Below are 17,757 nucleotides of genomic sequence, written 5' to 3'. Positions count from 1 at the left end.
TATATATCAAGATACTCAAAGCTGTTTACAACTCAATCTGTGCCCTCATTTACTCATTCATACAGCACTCATATCTATACAAACAATAATCAGTGCTTTATCACATTCATACACTGATGGGACACACATCAGAGGCAATGAGGGGTTCAGTGTCTTGCCCAGGGACACTTCAGCATGTGTCTGCTGGTGGAGTTGAACCCCCACCTCTTGCGCTGAAGGATAACTGCTCAAACCACTCAGCTACAGCTTCCCCAAAACTAAGAATGTATTAATTTAACAAACAGGGGTAGCATGTGGAAGAACCCTACACAGCCCCAACAGCCTGGTACCTCCCTCTCATGCTGCTCACCAGCTTGGTCACACACTTCTGTATGTTAGCATCCCATTCTTCAACCATCATTTATTGTAAGCCAGCCAGTGTAGTTGTGTTGGTGACTATGGCATGAACCACACATCTAAGCGGATAAGATAAGATATAGATGCTACAGGATAGATAAACACTAGTTGCTCACATGCGCCAGTCAGGCACCTGACTTTCTGCACTTGGGGTACCAAAAGTGCAATTCCAAAAGTGGAATGGGTTTCCTTATAGAGAACAGTCATCTAGATGCACTTCTAAATAACTAATTTTCACAGTAAAATGACTGATGTGCTGGGATAAGAAAGCAGCAGTATGGAGTGGAGCTGAGGTAAAAGGGGTTGGGGCTAGGCTATCTCTAGTTCTGCTCCACTAGGGTTCTCTTAATTTCTATAGCTTCCCAAAAGGCCCCAGGGAGGAGATATGTGTAAGTGTGCCAGAAGATGAAGTTTCAACCACACCGTATCAATAATATATTTTCTTGTTCCTACTTCCTTTTACTTTTCAACTTACCCCTGTACCCTCACCCCTTGTGGTGCAAGTTCTTCTTCTCTTCCCTTACTTTCCACCCTTTCCACTATTCTGTTTCATTTCCACTATATACCACACCTCCACTACTTCCTTTGTGGATACAGACGCTGCACACAGGGATGACTTGTGGGCACATTAGCGGTGGTGGCAGGGGGGAATGATGGTGATGGATGCTGCGTCTGTCAGTCATCACAGCCCTTGACACATTTATGTCAGAGAAAGATGCACTCTTTGAAGTTCACATGAGCTCTCAAGAGTTACTTTTGTTGCCTGCAGAACATGTGTGGGTGTCTGCATGTGTGTGCATGTGGATTTTTATAATGTGACGTAGGAACACAAAGCAGCTGGAGGTTTCTGTCTGTTTATGTGCCTTCCCTGAACCTTCCTCCTCACATCCTGTTCACATCGCTTCAAACAGTAATAAATTACTCTTTTTATCTACAGTTATTCCACTGTAACTACAAACCAGCTTCAAATTAACAATAAGGCAAAAGGGATGGCAGTAAAAATAAACCATGCCATAAAGGAAGTGAAACCCATATACTGCCCAGTCCCATGAGTAACACTTTGTCAACTAAATTTTAAAAATACGCTGATGACGAAATTTCTATTGACACCCAGCTTCATGCGAGCACTGTCACTCAAGGAAATTACATTTGATATTTCAAGGCAATACAATAATATGAAGGAATTTGGATGGTGTGACGTAGGATGAAGAAAGAGCAACTGAGCAAAGCTAGCTCTATGGATACATGTTAAATGACCCATGTCATGTCCACTCAAAGTGAAAAGAAATGAGACAAAATGTGTAATCCTGGTAGAATATCAGCATAACTTCAGATGCAGCAGCAAGAGAGGAAACCTCATCATCATTATTACTCTTAAATACTAATTTTCACTACAAATCAGACACAGGCTGGTTTCAATAATATCTGAATATGCAATATTTATTTGCAAGTACTTCTACTTTATCATTTTCCAGTTACAGAAGTATTTTGTAAAATGTGTGATTGTGCAGTTTGTATGTAGATCCCATTCTCTTATTCCTATTTATTACTTCATTTTTATATTTACTTTTCATTAAACCTTTTGCAAAGCACCACCAAAAAGCTTCATGTGCAAAACTTTGTGTTTGCCTGTATCCAAAATAGTTTTATATAAATATCAAGGTTCATGCGCAATAATCCAGGTGGAAAAGTCTAACTAAGTTAAGACAGGTCCTCGGGACGGTTTCTTTTTGCTGAAACGTTTCGTCTTTCGTCCAAAAAGAAACTATCCAGAGTAGGGCTGAACAATTAATTGCATTTGTAATAATTTCGCAATATGATAAAACAAATTTTTCTAATCGCAAAGGCTGCAATTGGACTGGTCACATGATCTGGTTACGTCACTTACGTGTGAGCGGAGCAAAGCAGAGCAGGGAGCAGGAGAAGTCAACACTGTGTTTTAACCAGTTGCACAATGGCGTCAGGCTAGGCAGAAGCTGATACATCTGAATGTTTGGTACCAAAGAGGAGCAGCACGTCTGTTGTTTGGAATTATTTTGGCTATAAAAAAGAAGACGCTACACAATGACATGTATTGTGCAGAACCTGCCTTGCTGCTGTTGCTACCTCTTGAGGTAACACCACAAATCTGTATCAACACTTTAATAAACACCATAAAGAAAGTCATTTATGTAGTTGCATGGCTAGAATGCCAACGACCAGTGCTTCAACTTAAAGTAAGCAAAGTAGCAGCCGACAGGGATCACTGACTGAACTGTTCAAAAGTATTACTCCATATGAACATAATTCGAAACAGCACGTGATAATAACTCGAGCAATAAAGGAGTTCATAGCGAAAGACATGATGCCCATTAATATAGTGACCAAGCCTGGGATTACGGCTTTGGCAAACGCAATGGGTAAGCGGTACAGAATGCTCTCATGCACACATTTAGCCAAGTTGCTATCCCGGAGTTATAAAAAAATGCAGCAACAGAGTTAGCGGAGCTGAAAATAGTGGAGTTTTTTGCAACTGAAACAGATTTATTTCTTGTGTTTGTTGAAAAATACATGAGAAGAAGACATTGAAAAATAATTGCATATTAATTGCAATCGCAATATGGAGATTTAAAAAAAAATGCAATTAGAATATTTTCCAAAATCGTTCAGCCCTAGTCCAGAGCAGTGGTTCTACCCTGGTCCTCAGGAACACTATCCTCAATTGTTTTAGTTGTTTCCCTGCTTTGACACACCTGATTTAAATGGATGGGTGGTTGCATGGCTTATTCAGAACTTACGTAAGCAATTGAATCACTGAATCAGGTGTGTTGGAGGAGAGAAACAACTACATCAATATGCAGGACCGTGTTCCTTGAGGTCCAGGGTTGGGAACCACTGGTCCTGAGGCCCTGACTTACCTTTGTTGGATTTTTCTACCTGGATTATTGAGCATGAATCAGGATATTTTGAACCACTTTGGCCATTACTGCCACAAACGAGTCGACAAAGGAATGGGTGGACTCCAGAAACCATCTGAGCACCATCAAACTGGTTGACCCACTATGTGAAGGTGCTATTTATAAGACCAAGTTTGTTGTGGCTCCTTGGATTGATGAAGTCTTTTGGATGAAAGACGAAACGTTTCAACAGAAATAAACTGTCCAGAGGACCTGACTTAACGTTGTTGGAGTTTTATATAAACTAAATCAAGCATCGGTGTAGAAATGAAATAGGAGGAAGGAAAAGATAGCTGTAAGATGAAGAGTGGGTGGTGGGGTGCAACCATAAAGTGGCTCAAACACACTTTTTCTTCTGCCTTCTAAAATTTTATTGGGTTGGGTAAAGCGGCAGAGGTGGCAGTTTTTCAAAGCATCAGTCATGCATAATATAAACCACTTTGTTTATTAATGGCAGGCACTCCCGTTAAGGACTGAAATACACAAGCCCCCCAAGTCATGCTGCTTTAATATCTGACAGCTAAATAATTAAAGCAGGTTTACATCAGCACACCTTCTAAAGATCTGGCTCCCTCATCTCTTCAGTGTACAAAGTAAAGGCATTGCTCACGCTGTGACGCCGCCCCACTGATGTGCTTTTCATTTGCCATGGTGGGTGGGAAGGAGAGAACATTCTCACAATGGGCTGCAGTTTCATTATGTCACGTCCCTTCAGACCTTCATCACACGTTCTAAGGGTTATATGTCAAAAAGGAAACTTCAGCACTACCCTCTGATTTAAATAATGACCATGGTGTTTGAAATGACACTAATTAAGTTTAAATAATCAATGTTTTGGTTACTCAAAGGCACACTCTCCCAGATAAACTCCACTTACTTAGAATATCTACCAATGCTGTGATTCATGGTAATAATCTATGTTAAGGCATTTTTTGTGCAAGAGTGTAACGTCTCTTCTAAATACTGCCATAAAGAAAACAGATTGTTGCTGTTGCTTCTCTCATAGAGACGGATCCTGATGGTAAGACCGTCTGAACCATGCAAAACTATATCACGACTGACCAAATAAAGTTGTCAATTTTTGACTTCTTTCAGCAAGGGCTGAATTAATGAGCCATGCAGAAAGTAATCACTGGATACACGCCAAGTGAAACCAACTCTTGATGAGGTGGTAGCTAAACTGGATCTCCAACACGGAGTCTGAGCACTAACAGATTGCACAAGAAGTTTGTTCAAAAATTTAACAATAACACTTTGCAGTCAACTCTAGTGAGCAGAAACATATCATGAAGCATTGCTTCATGCTAAGGGAGTGGTGGCGCAGAGGTTAGAGAAGGTGGGCCTGTGATCGGAAGGTCACCGGATCAACTTCCCGGACTGACAACAGCAAAATATGGGTGTAAATGGTGAAACACCCACATCTGTCTCACCCTCATTTGCACCACTCTGGGCCTTTGACCAAGGCTCTTAACAACCACCATCTGCTCCCAAACAGGTCTCTGTTGAAAATGAGACCTTGTGACCTCTATAAATAAAGGTTAAATAAATAAATAAAAAACTATTAGTACTAGAACAAACTATTTGGATAAAACTTCCTGGAACTAATCAATAAATATACCAATAAACCTGTTTAACTTTTGGAGCCGACCCAACTCAAAATGTCTGTCACTACAAACATCATGAGAAAAAAAAATACTATAGTATACATTGCTGTTATTGTAGCTGAGAATCCTTCACTACACATACGCTAAGCACTATGTAAAACTTTAATAACTGTCGGAGTGAACCTTGCTTGTCTGTTAGCAAAATATATATCAAACAAGTGGACAGATTACATTGTAACTCTCAGAATGAATTTATTGGATGTATATCATGTAACTTTTGGAGTCAACTGAGTTCAACTTGACCATCACAGCTAATCAACATCACTAACACAAACATGGCTATTATTTATCTAGTTTTACAAATATGACTCTAAAATTTGATGTAGTAGTAACTGAGCAGTATTAACAACACGTATGTGTAAATGGTAAACGGACTGTACTTGTATAGCGCCGCCTTTCTATCTAATCAAGATGCTTAAAGCTCTTTACAACACAATCTGTGTCCTCATTTACTACCACACACACATTCAAACAGCACTTTACTAAACACACACACTCATACATTCTATTACATCTTTACAAAGATAATCTGAATCTGTAGAGACTAATAAGAACTTTATCACATTCATACACTGATGGGACACACATCGGAGGCAATGAGGGGTTCAGTGTCTTGCACAGGGACACTTCAGCATGTGACTGCTGGTGGAAATGAACCCCCAACTCTGTCGTTGGAGGATAATTGCTCTAACATCTAACCACAGCTGTCCAGAAGATGACTTGTTACAATATTACATGAGATTGCACTTAGTATTGTCAAGGTTTGACTAAAATAGCTACAACTTTTTCATTTTTCATCCTCAATTAATTTTATTCTAAAACTATGGCATGAAGGGTGTGAAGAAACTGCATCATCCTACAAAGAATGCTAGGCCTTTAGTTACAAAATAAAACACCAACTAATATAAGCAAAGGCAAAAAAAAAAAAAAAAATATATATATATAGGTTTATATAGGGATTAGGCATTTTGCATTTTTGCAGGGTATTCAGTATTCTTGACATTTCTACAAACAACACATTTGTCCTATGTTCTAGAAAAACTTCCTGAATGACAAATGGGTATCATAGTTTGCCAGTTAACAAATCAGTGAATGCTATTCTTATTCATACGGGACATAAGTGGTGAAGAGCGTCTACTTTGAAAGAGCAAAACTCAAAACCAAGAGAGAAAAGAATACCAGAGAGTCAGGGAAAACTTCCCTTTCCCTCTCATCTGGTCTTTTGTTTTAATAGAAAAAGCTATAGATAGATGTGTTGGAGGCAATACATTCATTTGGTCCCTGTGGCGGTATATGACACTTTATTTTGTATCCTACATGCACGATCGAGATGGGCCAATCATTTTCCCTGGCAGGCAGGGAAAATGTGCTTGATACCTAAGTGGCTGCATGCACAAGTCCACAGAGGTGATTGGTGTGCTGATGTATGTCAACTATTCTGAGCTTTAGCATGTCCTCACCATGGAGTTTTACTGTGCTGTAGTGTGTAGATGTACAGCCAATAACAATTTCTAAAAGGATCATTAAAATCTACCCAGTGGATCTCAATATATTTTTCTAACATGCAGGGAAATGCTACAAGTTATTGCCACAAGTTTCAGAAAAGATGTTGCACAATGTTTGGTACAGAACATATATACCATATATTTTAGATTATTAGGGCACACTTAAAATCCTTTTAATTTTCTCAAAAATCAACAGTGAGCCTTATGTATTAATTCTGGTTGTGCTTACTGACCTCAAACTGATTTTATGTGGTTATTGTGAATGAGTTGAATAAAGTTTGACTTATCTGACTGTTTTGTTTTGCTTAATGCGCCTTATAATCTGGTGCACCTTATAGTCTGAAAAATACGGTATCGAGGATGGTGCTCAGCTACAGTTAAACCACATTTTAGCTCATTATGTGTAAATTATCTAATTTTTAGTCATTTTAGTGTTTTCTAAGTTCAGTTAACTGTAGCATCCATCTTGAAATGGGTTTACTCCAGAAGTTAATTGCTTCCAAATGTCCATCCAGTGATTACTCTTAAAACATTTTAAGAAAATTTGTGCAATATTTCATTGGATATTTTACTAATAAACAGAGAATATATTCCATTAGTAAAAGGCAAATGTTTTAGCACAATCAGTTGGGGAGAGGTAGCACAGAGGTTAGAGAAAGTGAGCCTGTGTTCAGAAGGTTGCTGGTTCAATCCCCAGGACCAACAACATCAAAATTTAGGTGGGAAATGTGAAGCACCAACGTCTTCCTCCACCCTCATTTAAAGTGCTATGTGTTGTCATCATTGTATGTTCCCATACAATGACAACATTAAGTCTCTGTATTTAGCCTGAGATACACCCAGGTGGAGCAGTGGGCAGCTATGTAGGTACCTGGGTAGCAGTTAGGGGTTGGATGTCTTGCTCAAGAGCACCATGACATGTGGGCATGGTGGGGAGTTGAACATGCAAATTTTTAGTCCCAGATTGGCTGTCCTACCTTTACACCATTTCAGCTCTCCTCATTTGCCACCCTCAGGGGCCTTGAGCAAGGACCTCAACCCTCACCATCTGCTCTCTCGGGCACCCTAGATGTCAGCTCTCTGCTCCACACAGAGAGCTATGGTAGCTCGGTGGTCTGTGGTTGTGTCAGGAAGGAGATCTGATAGAAAAACAATTGCCAAGTCTTTGTGCGAGTTAGTTCACTGTGGCGACCCCTGAGGACGGGAGCAGCCGAAAGATGAAAAAGTAAGCTCTGAAAGTTAACATAGGGAACTGGTCACAGCCTCAACCACACCGAGCTTTAGCTGAATAATTTGTTTACTAAGGTTTACTAAGATAAGATTTGCTGTTGTGGCCATCTTGTGTTCAACTGTCTCAAAAAGCTGATTCCTACTTGTCTATTCAGTGTTAACACGTTTTATTAAAACTTGCCTAATAACTCTTTTTTTTTCCCAGAGGTACACACACACAAACAAATTTTACTGTATATAGGGCACTTAAATGAAAAACAATTTAAATTCTGACAGAAAAACAACAAAACAAATAATCTACTTTTCTTGACACAGCTGAAAGCTTTCTCAAGGTTGCACTTTATTCACCTAGTATATTTTAAAGCAAAACTAGCATCCCTATGCACAAAATAAGTAGCATCACCTGTGGACCGAAACTAATGCAGTTGTGTACTTTCACACTGTGAAGCGTCAGTGCAACAAACTAAGGCATCATGCGCACAGATGTTACTGTAAGAAGAAAATCCTGGTAAACTACCTTCTGTGCTTGAATCAACCCACAAACATTTTGAGCCAACTAAAGTTGATCACATGGTTGCTGTAGGGAGCTTCTCACAAGGCTTCATTCTGACATTCTTGGTTTATGTATGTTCTCTTTGACGGCGGCACACGTGCTTAAGTGTAAAACCTGGAGGTGGGGGACACGGGCGGTTGTGCTGTTGCTGGACAAAAAATGTCAAACCGGTGAGCTTATCTTAACTGTCCAGAGCACCTGAGGCGTCCTTTCTGTTTCTCATCGCGATGTGTGTGTTCATGCATGGGCCTATGCGCCTTGGACTTGGACGGAGGAAGAATCATGAATACTAATAGTGTTCACTGAAAGAGAAGGGTTGTGACTTGACTCTCAAAGGAGAGCGCTCAACAGTTCTCCCCTTCAGCATCCTAAAGCACACACACACACCCACCCTGCACCTGACCTCCACCTGCAGCCCAGAGATAAAGTGGTGATTATCAAACATACCAGGCTGTCATTAGCACAGTAAACCAGTGATAGAAGCTTTTGGTGAATGACAAGGACAGTTCCGTATTAGAAAGGGTCACACAATGGGAGGTTTTCATGAAAAAATGTTGCTTGAACCTACGAACTCAGAGGACCAGTGGCCCTGCTTGTCCAGGACAGGGTAGATGGATGGGTGTGGGCTGCAGCTGACCTCATCAGTATGCTGCTATGGTCAGGCCAAGCCAACGACAACACACACAGGACTACAAACAGCGACTGTTCTGTTGAAGGAAGTGAACCAAAGCATGTAGATTGACTGATTTTACAAGAAGAGATGAACAAACAGAGAGTTATGAAAATCCTAAACAGCAAGACATGAAAACTGAGGTTATTGTATCTGGAACTAAAGTGAGTGAAGCGACTGAAGAAAACCTGTTTAGAACAAGGTTGAAGACAAATTCAAATTATGTTTATGCAGTTCAACAACCCTTCACAACGACATTGGGACTATGTATAAAAACTTCAACTAGAATGAATACAGTCTTAGATCAAGAACACAATGGGCTCCCTTGATGCGTGATTGGTTTATGATGGTTTTGAGCACACACAACATTTGCATCATATGTTTGAGATGGTCTTCCCTTTTTTCACACAGTAATGTATCCGGGTTCTGGTTGGAGCCTGAGAGCACCAGCACAACTTGAAGCACTGACGACTAACAAATTCAAGCAGGACCTGCCATAGCTGTCTCACACATGAGCAATGTCATGATTGTGACAAAGTCGTAGAAACAGTCTAGGAAAAATGCAATACCCATGGCTAGTGTTCTGCTACAATGGTTTGATTTTCCAGCACACAGCTGAATTTGTATGCGGTCTGAAAAAGTCAGCCCAGGACAAGTACATAAAGTGAAACGAGGATGCAGGACCATTTCTGGGGATGAAAGGAAATAGCAGGGGAAACCTGTTTGGAGAGTATCAAGAGCATAGCAGCATTATGATTGCCTCCACACTAAAGCAAAGAAACAATAGGGGAATACTATTTTCTTCCATTTACTTTAAAGGTTATACAAGGTGGGCTGACATGATTAACAATCACAAACAAAGGGATCAGCTGACGTTTTCACCATAGCCTTACTAAAAACATTTCCAAGTGTATAACCAGAGTCTACATGGTTATTACAGCTTGCAAATGAACTTAAAAAAAAAAAGCTCTAACTGAATGTTTCTTTTGCTCATCACAATTATGTTTCTTATTTAGCAATGTATCTTTTAGGATCAGCTCTCAATCTCACTCTTTCCTGCTTGCAATGTCCGTTTGACCATTTTATTGTTTTAAATTACATGTAGAAATTGGAATCAATAAAAATTGCAGGTCTGTTATTTCACAGCAGCAGTGGAAGGGTTGTTTTGCCCAAACATTAATAACCAAAAGAAGAGCAGTAAGATGGCCCAGGTGGTGGGTTGGATTTATGAATTAGGATCTTAAAACATTGCATGGCTTGAAGTGATAGATAACTTTCCTTTCTATGCCATTATTTCTTTAGCGTTCCGCAAACACGGCAAGGCATCAGTCTGACCTCTGTTTCCTCCGGGACCAATTATGACAGGCAGGCCAAGAGATACTGATAATTCTGGAAATTTAGCCCTTAGCCACCAAGGAGGGACTTTTCAACCTTGAGAGTTAATTTTTTTTTATATATTTATGCTTTTGCCTGCACTAGAAGGCAGATGCGAATGCACACAGACTTATGGATTTACATACCACACACTCACCTGGAAACCCCTAATGAGTATGTTCTGTGCAATGTCAAGGACAAAGCAGTAAAATCTATTAGAAGCTCTCCATCTAAAACATTAAAGACATCTTGAATTGAAATGAACCTTTTAAAAAAATCTCTTTCGTCCTATGCATTGCAGTGTTCATATGGATTTTTATTTTTCTTAATGGCTAGCATTTCCTTTTTCAGTCTTCATCCAGATAATTGTGCATAAAAATATGCACACATGTAATGTTTGCAAGCAGTTGTTCTAAAAAAATACCAACAAATCCAGTCTTATGGTGTAAAAGAGTGATTACGCATACACAAGCCTTAGGTTAAATGTATTGGTTTACATTAGGAAGGCTTTTAGACTACTCAGATCAGTCACTCTCTAACTGCAGAGCAGTGCATGTGCTATAAATATCTGCTATGGAGCACAAGAGGTAATTTCAATGCAAAACATGTAGATTACAGAACATGGCAAAGCAATTTAACCCTATGCATTGCAACAACCATTAACATTCGCTAGAGAGGGAGATACTGAGAAGAAAGAATACGGGTGTGTATGATAGTCACCAGACTGACAGCTCAATCAAATGTAACCTGTAACTACCTGTAATGGTGTTCAATAATGTCTATTTTGCTCAAATCAGAGCAATGTTGGTGATAATGCAGCATCGGAAGAAACTAATAAAATGCATAACTTGGAAAAAGCTGTTATTGGTTGTTTAGAACAGTCAAACATATCCATCAGCGGAATAGTGGTCTTTGTTTAAAATGATTAGTGACTAAACACTTTATAAATATTAAGGGAGATGTGTGTGCAAAACAACAAAAAAACAAATCCAAGGTAGTACTGGCGATGGGGTTTATGATACTAAATACATAGAGACCAGCCATAACATAAAAATCATCTGCCTAAAATTTAACAAGGTTTATGGCCACGACAAAGCAAAACTGGAGGAATAGTTGAAAGCTTATGGGTACCATCCCGTTAGCTGGAGATTTTGAAGCCAAGTCAACACCCCATACTCTTTCTTCTCTTCTTTGAGAAAACATTTTGACAGTTTTCTAGTAGTCCACTTAGATCCTTTTGAGGAGTGGATGAAATTCTAGTAGAGTGCTGTTGGCATGTTGCCATTTAGTGTAGTTGGTCTGCAAAAATCTTTCAACTAGTGACAAGTAAGAACCATGTCAGAACACTTACTGTTGTAACACAGATATATTACAGCTAACTTCATAATGTTAGCTGGAATGTTACAGCTATGTAGTGTATGCAGCACAGAGGATTGTAAATGGACTGTACTTAAATAGCGCCTTCCTATCTGATCAAGACACTCAAAGCGCTTTACACTACAATCTGTGTCCTCATTTTCCCATTCATACAGCAATTTATCTCTACACAGACTAATCAGTTCTTTAGATCACATTCATACACCGATTGGACACATATTGAAGGCAATGAGAGTTTCAGTGTCTTGCCCAGGGACACTTCAACATGTACCTGCTGGTGGAATCAAACCCCCAACTCTCCCATCGGAGGCCGACTGCTCTAACCACTCATCCACAGCCGCCCCCAAGTTAGCTGTGTACCAGAATGTGTGCATTAAAATTTTTATTGCACCATAGACTTTTCCAAGACTTCAGTCATACTGTCTGAGTAACAGATAAGTAGGTGGCTGTGTGTTAGCAAGTGAGCATGGTATGGTCTCCCAGGAGCTTACCCAGACCGAGGCAGCATGACAGTGAAACTGTGGGATGAAAGCAGTAGATAAGACCGGAACCATGAATGTCATCAACCTAATATGCCAAAACCCTGACGTTGATTTGGGGTCATAGTAACAGCTTAATGAATCATCAGTGCCTACTTTTCCACATACAGTAATAAGTTGGCATTGTGCACACTAGCAGACTATTAAAAGCTTTTGGTTCTGACGTGAGACTCAACCTGGCTCTGGTCATAGTAAAAATGCATCTGTGCTACCAAAGGTTCTTCCATCGAGCCTGCGACCGTGACACAGAGATGAGAAACTGCCTACTGAAAATGTTGTGAAGTAAGTGGGCTCTTATCTCCGAGTGCGGTATTAGCGCTTGTAATAAGCTGTGCCACTTGGCTGACAATATGTGGAGAGCTGGCATTTCAGACAAGGACGTGATTTGCCAGGCTGAAATGGAGGCATTTATGATGGTGACTGTGTTTGACTCCACACACCCAAGTGGTATGTATGTATGTGTGTCCCTTAGATGATAATGAAAATGTGGAACGTGTGCTAATGAAACCAAATAAGAAACTGTGCTGTTTGCTGTGTAGGCGAACATTACTGACTGTTATAAGAATCACCAGGGAAAAGGAGGGAAAAAAGACGCCAATGAAGCAACCAATCAACAATTCCATCTTCCATCAATATTTGCTTTATGCAAATGACAGTCAAACATTTAGCACAAAGGAAGACTGACAGCACATTTTAGTGTGAGAATTGAGCACAAGCTACATTTGGTTAAGAAAAAAAAAACAAACCTAACCTTTACTTTTATGCAGAGCAAACAGTTTCCCTTGCAGGCTATTTTGTTGTTTTGTTTGTTTTACAGACCTTAAACCAACGAGAGACCCAAAATAACATTTTTGTGATAATTTTATCAATGTATATATCCACTCCAATTAAGCCAGACAAATAGAAGGAACATTTAAATGATGACCGTGGAAGGAGCTGACATTTTATAGGAGCATAAATTAACTTTGTGCTAGTATTCTGTACCTGAACTATCATTAACCCTAACTCTAACCTGATTGTCATGAATGACCTTGCACCAGGCTCATAGTACATCTCAGATCACTTAAGGGTCTCCTGATAGATGTATGAAAATTCCACAAAATAATGCCAAAACTACACATGTGTTGACCTGAGTTACGGTTGAGGTTGCCTTCTGTTTGTTGATCTTCATAGCAAACCTTGAGCACCTACTGAACATCAAAAGAAGATCATGTAGATACAATCTGACAAAAACCTGTAACTACACCCCAAATCCTCCCTTGGACTAACTGATATCTTTAGTTCAAATGATGTGCGGTTTGTAAAGTATATGCAAAATATGTAAAGTTTAAATTAAAAAGCCTAACAGGTGTACTGACTAATATATATATATATGTATATATATATATATATATAGTTTATGGATAAAATACAAATTTTATTGATTTGAATAATTTTTTGTACAAACACTGACCACGAAAGACAAATGAGGCAGATGTGAATTAACCAAAATGTCAAACTGATCACAGTTTGTGTGAAGGTTTATTAAGCTTTATTTAGGCACAAGAAAGTTGTTTTTGGACTGACACTATACTAAAGTTTTAGCATTTGCTTTTAAATTAAACTATCATTTGTACTAAACAATGTATATATTTTTTTATTTAAATAGAGCAATAGATAATGCTGTTAAAAGGTTAGCAGTTGAATTTTCCATTGCAAGGCGTCCAACATTTCTTGAGACTGTCGCCATATCATGCTAGGCCTCATTTGTAAGTGCAGCCTCCTTTCAGTCATGAAGACGTTTGCTCATGTATCTGTGGGCTGGATACCATAAAAAGTAATGCTGCACCAAGTGCTGAGGAGGAGGCTGCAAGGCTGATGACCAAGTCCACAGAGGTTCGCCACAACCGAACAACCACAAACAGCTATATGAAAGTTCATCTGACACCACGCTGGTTACAGATGTGCTCAGGCAAAGACAGAGAGATTAAAAAGAGCAAGAACAATGGCAAAAAGACAGATAGAGCCTCAGCTTGGAGAATCACTGAGTGCAAATTTGACATCATGAACACAAACATGCTGAAAAATCCATTAATACCATTATCATACTCTGTAAACACAGTATTGCAATGAAGCAGAAAAAAATGTTTAAAGGAGGTGAAAGCAAAAGCAGAAATAGCTCAAGTTGGGCAACATCAAAGGAATGATCAGTGAGAAACTCTGCCTTGTCCCTGACAGCTTATGGCTAAGAAAAGCACAGCGACTGATGCACCACAGAGCAGTAAGCCAAAGACATATGCTGTTGAAAGGAGGACAAAATACAAGTGCTAAGGCATATATCAGTAGATTTCCTTGCACATACAATGCACACTAACAGGAATCAGGTGAGTCTCAACCATATCAACAACCGATTCAAGACTTTTCAAATAGCTGCCATCGTATGTCATAATTTACACCACTGGTGGGGATTACATGAGTTTAAATTGGCCACGCTTCCACACAGCTCCTGGGCCTAAGATGGATGCTGAACTTGAAAGGCAACTAAGCAGAGCCAAGCTGGCTGGAGATGAGCTGAAAAAAAGCTCAGGAGAGAGCGGCCGCTAGATATTTCATCCACCGTCTCAGACATGAATCAAGAAGATGGCCAACAGGGAGTCAAAGCAAGAGGACGTGGTTCTGAAGTCTGGCTCCTCTCACAGTTCCCAAGATGGCAGCAATCAATAGATGGATGAAACAATTGCTTGGTTCATTTACCCAAGTTAGAGTTCGTTGCCACCATTCATCAATCTCTTGAAGAAAATGTATTCCTGCTAAACCAATAATATCTTTGGTCCCACATGCACTACACTATAAGACATTCAGTAATATCATTGGTCGTTCAGTGACTCATCAGATCCAGGTGAATTTAGGCAGAGAGCAAACAAAAAATACATGAAAACAAACCAGAAGATCTTACCATGACCCCCACGTGTAAGAAAGGGCATCCGGTTGATGGCAATGGGCGCAGTGCCATGCTTGTTATGGAAGTGATGAACATGGTGGGTGGTGCTGAGAGAGGAGGAGACTCTGGCTGCCACAGCTGGGCATGGGAACACCAGTAGGGCCAGAGACAGTACCAGCCTGAAAAGAAAAGCTGGACTGGCCCACACTACCGGTGACGCCGCAGCTGGCCTGGACACTGATAGCTCCCCATCGTCCACCTCCACTTCCACCTCCACCTCGTGTTCCATGGGGGCGAGGCCTGAAATGAACCGAAGGCCTCTCCCCCTCATGCGACACAAACAGGAAGTAAACATCTCAAATGGATCCAGGGCCCATGATCCCAAGCTTCCCAGCCCAGGAAGAAAAAAAATTAAAAAATAAACACAAAATATGGTTTAAAAAAATAAGCCAAGGGAGACGAAGAAAACAAAAAACAGATCCTTGATTGAAAATCCCAAAAATGATCAGCGAAGGAAAGAAAAAAAAAAAGGAATATCCCTCCTGAAATGAAAAACCGCCCACAAAAAAAAAAAAAAGCTCCAGCAGTCAAATGTTTATATCCAAAAGGTCCTTGATCCTTCAAAACCAAATTCCCATTCCTCTTCTAAAACCTTTAATACAAAATGTAACCTCTCTGTTTAATAAAAGAAAAAAAAAATCAACTTTTCCGGCACCTAAGACTTGTAATCACAGCTTAGCAGCAATCATTTCAAGGCTTCATCTTTGTTCCTTGAAAATTATCTTGTGTGCAGCACTTTGAGTTAATTGTTCAACAGGATTTCCTTTTCCCTGGTTGAGATCTTCAGAGGACTTCGCCACCCATAATCCAAGCTTCCATCGTGAAGCAGTCGACTCTTGCCATCTCCCTCAAGGCTTTTTGACACAACTTGAACGAAATGTGGGAAAACGGGAACAAATATCGAAATTTGCAAAAAATGAAACAAACAGGAATAGGTAGAACGGTGCTGCGACGTAGGAGCAGTCCAATCCTGTTTTGGTGCTACGAATACCTGAAGGGGGTCTCAGAAGGAACACAACAAAATAAAGAATAGATTAAAGGACTTCAGGGTGAAAAAACAGGGAACGTCAAGAAAGAGAGGAAAAAAAGGTTGGCTATTTCCAAGTACTGAAATCCTTCCCCTCTATTTTGACAAAACCAATCAATATTGGTCGTAGAACGCCGAGCAGCACCAAGAAGGCAGCTTAACAGGATTTAAACCATAACCAAACCATCAGAGTGCCAGGCGTTCAGTTCATGGCAACAATCTCCCCATCCCAAAACTGACAATGAAGCTCCGTCCTACTTGGTGCTACTAAGAATCCGTTTCCTCTGGCTCTTCAAAGACTGCCTTCCAAGGTGAGGATTGGATGGGAAGCAGCCACCGGTGCCTCCGATGATGCTCCGACACAGAGTCCTGCTGCTGCCGGCTGCCTGGAACAGTCTGACGATGCTGCTGCTGCTGCTGCCTTCGCTGTGAAATTCATGCTAATTGAATCAGAAGCTGCAGCAACGAGCACATCCTTCCTGCCCGCGCAGTTCTCCCGTCTCCTTTTCCTCCGATCGAGTCAGCCAGCTCTGCCCACCCCACCTCCACCCCAAACTGCATATGGCTTCGCAACGGGCAATGAGAGAGGGGGAGAAATGAGTATAAGAACGGTAAAAACAAACAAACAAACAAAAACTATATAACAAAGAGACAAAAAACATCAAGGGGTCTGAAATAGAGGCAGAAAGAAAAGAAAAGGTGGAAAGATTTGTATCCTTTGAATGCAAAGCCCGTGACTGTGATCCACGGGGCAGAGCGGAGATGGAGAGGGAGTGTTTGGTGGAAGCAGAGACGGCGAGAGAGAGAGAGAGGAAGAGGGAGAGTGGGAGGAGAATGAGTGGAGAGAACTGATGGAGGAGAGGACACATGAAGGAAGGTGCAACAAATACACACATGCTTAACATATTTGTTGCACACAAATAATAGAATACTACACATTTTTAGTTTAGCAACAAAGCAGTATTAGATATAAAAAGGTTTAATTTATAATATCACTCAATGAGTTTCATATCAGAGTTATTACCTAGTGCTGAAAAATGATCAACAGAGTTTCATTATGTGCAGGGGAGTGGTGGCACAGAGGTTGGAGAAGGCAAGCTTGTGATCGGAAGGTCGCTGGTTTGACTCCCCATACCAACAACATCAAAATGTGGATGGGAAAGTTGAAGCACCCACACCTGCCTCCACCCTCCTTTTCTCCACTCTGGGCCCTTGAGCAAGGCCTTTAACCCCCACCATATGCTCCCCGGGAGCCCTAGTTTGCAGCTCTCTGCTCCACACAGAGGGCTGTGGTAGCTCGGTGGTCCGTGGTTGTGTCAGGAAGGACATCTAGCATAAAAACAATTACCAAGTCTTTGTGAGAGTTAGCTTGATGTGGCGACCCCTGAAGAAGGGAGCAGTTGAAAGAAAAATATAAGGTATATGCATTATGTTCAATATCCCACACTGTCAGGTCTGAAGTATGAGACTCTTCCACATAATGTGATGGGGGGGGGGGGGGGGGGG

At 40.5% G+C, this 17,757-nt stretch overlaps 2 protein-coding genes across 3 annotated transcripts in view; both read right to left on the bottom strand.

The window, feature by feature from the left end:
• Positions 1-15,516, bottom strand: part of LOC119408335 (neurexin-1-beta) — a 447,382-nt gene extending 431,866 nt beyond the window's left edge. For both annotated transcript variants that reach the window (XM_037675133.1, XM_037675141.1), the window contains exon 1: positions 15,180-15,516. In XM_037675133.1, coding sequence (XP_037531061.1) covers positions 15,180-15,495 — 316 coding nt within the window. In that variant the 5' untranslated portion in view covers positions 15,496-15,516. The remainder of the gene's footprint in view (positions 1-15,179) is intronic.
• LOC119414734 (neurexin-2) overlaps positions 1-17,757 on the bottom strand; it is a 1,264,057-nt gene that overhangs the window by 844,443 nt on the left and 401,857 nt on the right. The gene's annotated exons all lie outside the window — the stretch shown is intronic.

This window comes from Nematolebias whitei, chromosome 1 (genome assembly GCF_014905685.2).
Source record: "Nematolebias whitei isolate Nwh7 chromosome 1, NemWhi1, whole genome shotgun sequence".
Classification (NCBI taxonomy): domain Eukaryota; kingdom Metazoa; phylum Chordata; class Actinopteri; order Cyprinodontiformes; family Rivulidae; genus Nematolebias; species Nematolebias whitei.
The sequence above is the reverse complement of the archived record's forward strand: the minus strand, read 5'-3'. Positions and strand labels throughout refer to the sequence as shown.